The sequence below is a fragment of the Rutilus rutilus genome, assembly GCF_951802725.1.
Source record: "Rutilus rutilus genome assembly, chromosome: 6".
Taxonomy (NCBI): domain Eukaryota; kingdom Metazoa; phylum Chordata; class Actinopteri; order Cypriniformes; family Leuciscidae; genus Rutilus; species Rutilus rutilus.
In genome coordinates, this window is record NC_140214.1 from 50,262,477 (window position 1) to 50,265,184 (window position 2,708).

The 2,708-nt window shown below is 41.7% G+C and overlaps 1 protein-coding gene across 1 annotated transcript; it reads right to left on the reverse strand.

Moving 5' to 3' along the window:
* Positions 1–286: 286 nt before the first annotated feature.
* On the reverse strand, positions 287–1,620 carry LOC311292916 (uncharacterized protein). Its single transcript, XM_084412754.1, has 2 exons — positions 1,386–1,620; positions 287–838 (listed from the first exon to the last, which is right to left on the reverse strand). Exons 1-2 carry the CDS (start codon positions 1,465–1,467, stop codon positions 396–398), a joined length of 525 nt encoding a protein of 174 aa, XP_084268880.1. The 5' UTR covers positions 1,468–1,620; the 3' UTR covers positions 287–395.
* Positions 1,621–2,708: the final 1,088 nt, after the last annotated feature.

A 2,708-nucleotide genomic window follows, 5' to 3' on the forward strand; every position in this document is an offset into this window, starting at 1 on the left:
ATAGCATTTATTTTAACCTTGTGATGTTTTCCTGACAAGAGGATAAAACACCTGAACTGTAAAAGCTGTTAACCTTGCCTGATTGAGCAGAGGATACATCTTCCCTTACTTTACAGAGAATGACTCTTCTGGCATTGCTGTGCGTTAAAAACCTTCCCTGATTAGACAGGATAAAACCAACTTCCTCGACTATACAGAGGATGAAACACTTGTCGACACAGAGGATAACCACATGTATTTAACAGAAAGAGAAGTTTTTTTTTTTACCAAAAACTCCAATCAAGCAAAAATTTCATTAAACGATTTATTTGGTGATAAACAGGGAACGTTCAAAACGAATAAAGCACTGAATTGATCTGTATGAGAACTTCAGCATGAGTTCAGCAAAATCAATGTCATGCTCCACAGCGGCCATCAGGGTGACCACAGCGGCCGTCACGGTGATCATAACCACAGCGGCCGTCACGGTGATCATAACCACAGCGGCCGTCACGGTGATTATGACCTAGGAGGGCGTGACCTAGGAGGAGGTGACCTAGAAGGCCAAAGTCATCAGCAAGTGTCAAGGAAGGCTTTGGCGGTTCGGCCGCAGGTGTCATGGGAGGCTTTGGCTGTTCGGCCGCAGGTGTTGGTGGTTCGGCCACAGGTGTCATGGGAAGCTTTGGCGGTTCGGCCGCAGGCTTCACTGCAGGCTTTGGCTGTTCGGCCGCAGGTGTTGGTGGTTCGGCCACAGGTGTCATGGGAAGCTTTGGTGGTTCGGCCGCAGGCTTCACTGCAGGCTTTGGTGGTTCGGCCACAGGTGTCACGGGAGGCTTTGGAGGTTCAGCCGCAGGCGTCACTGGAGGGATACAGAGTCATCTTTAGTCTGTCCTTTCTCAAATCATGAATAGCAAGTGTTACAGAGTGAATTGTATTTTAAATATTTATCATCTTTAATAATTTTGTAAAGCTATTCTGTGAAACTGTATGAAAATGTATTTGTTATGGAGTAGGATAATAATAATAATAATAATAATAAATTTATTTTGTATAGCGCCTTTAAAAGTAGCTTTCTCAAAGCGCTTGGGATGACAAAAATAATTATAGAAGACAGTTCTATAGAAGTTCTCAAACTTTATAGGTCTCAAACTTGAAAATATGCATATTTATCTGCATAAAATCAAGAATACATTTATCACTAAACTGTCAATCAGTTTTAAAGACAAGAGTAGTGAGGTGTGTAATACAAGCACAATGCAGATAGGAGACATGGACAGTTAATGTGTTTTTCACAAGTTTACTATTGCAACTAAATGTACTGTAGCTACATGTTCAAAAGAAGTCATATTGTAAGGCATTCATTTATGCATTTCTTCAGACTTGCAATGAAGCTAAAAGATTCTCACCTGTGACTGCGTGTGTTGTGCACAAACATGCAGACAGGCACAATAAAACAACACTCAACGAGCAGTACACTCGAGTTGTCATTCTCTCGACCTGTGATATAAAGAGCTCTGCTGTAAAACACGCTGAATTAGTCAGTCAGAAGGAACAGTGATGCACACAATACTCCAATGCAAACACGTGCTGCTGAACCGCTGTATAAAAAAATTCTGAAAACGCGTTTTTAAAGATCCAAGGAGGTCTGGGTAACTCCAACCCTGATGAAACTCACCTGCGTGTAGCTTTCTAGTATCATAATCTTGAAGACCTTGATTAGCTTGTTCAGGTGTGTTTGATTAGGTTTGGAGGAGCGGAGCGCTGCGTTCATGCCAGATGTCGTAATACTACACACTTATAGTCTTGCAAAAAATGCAAGTGTTTACAGAGCTTTTATTTATTATATTTTCAATGCTTTGCATAAAAAAAATGTCTGTTCAGTATTTGGTATGTAAAGTAAGAAAACACAAATTTAAAATTGTGATGCTTATAATTAAGTGATAAAACCAGTTGCAAATGTTGTAGCCTACAAAATAGGCATACCATCAGTGGCGGCTGGTGAAAAATATTTTAGGTGGGGCTGTTTGAGCGGGGGTCTGGGGGCTCCTCCCCCAGAAATTTTTTAATTTCATAGATGTGATTTCCTGCATTCTGGTGCATCTTAGCATAGATATCATATAAAGGCTAGATGTCTCGTGCGCGCTGTTGGCCAATGGAGGTCGACGTCCGCACACGGCGGCCATCTTACCACAGGGTGCTCGCTCACTCGTTTAATTGTGCAGGTGTAACAGGGTTAAAAAAGAAATAAATGGCTGCGTTCCAAACCGCATACTCAATGAGTAGGTACTTAATTTCAATACTTAACGAGCACTAAAAGAGTAGGTACTTTATAGCCAAATCTCGTTGAGTATGGATGCGATCCGGACATCATCCGCCATGATGACGTTATCATGTGACCTATGACGTTATCACAAGCGCAACAATTTAAAAGTTATGAGCAACAGGTGCACCGACATCTCACTGCATCAGTACAGCCGAACCAGAACGGGTTTCATCAGCGTCTGAAATGGTTGGCATGTCTGCAATAGTTAGACGAATGTGTGCACAAAGGAGACGTCGGGCAGCTGCTCGGAGATCTCGCCTTTGGAGAAGACTTATGATTTCATACTCCAACAAAGCAAGTATTACTACTTAAAAAAATAAGATTACCCCAGAATGAATTGCATTACTAGCCCACCCCACCACTTATGCACAATAATAATGACAAATGCTGACCAGCACTTAATTAT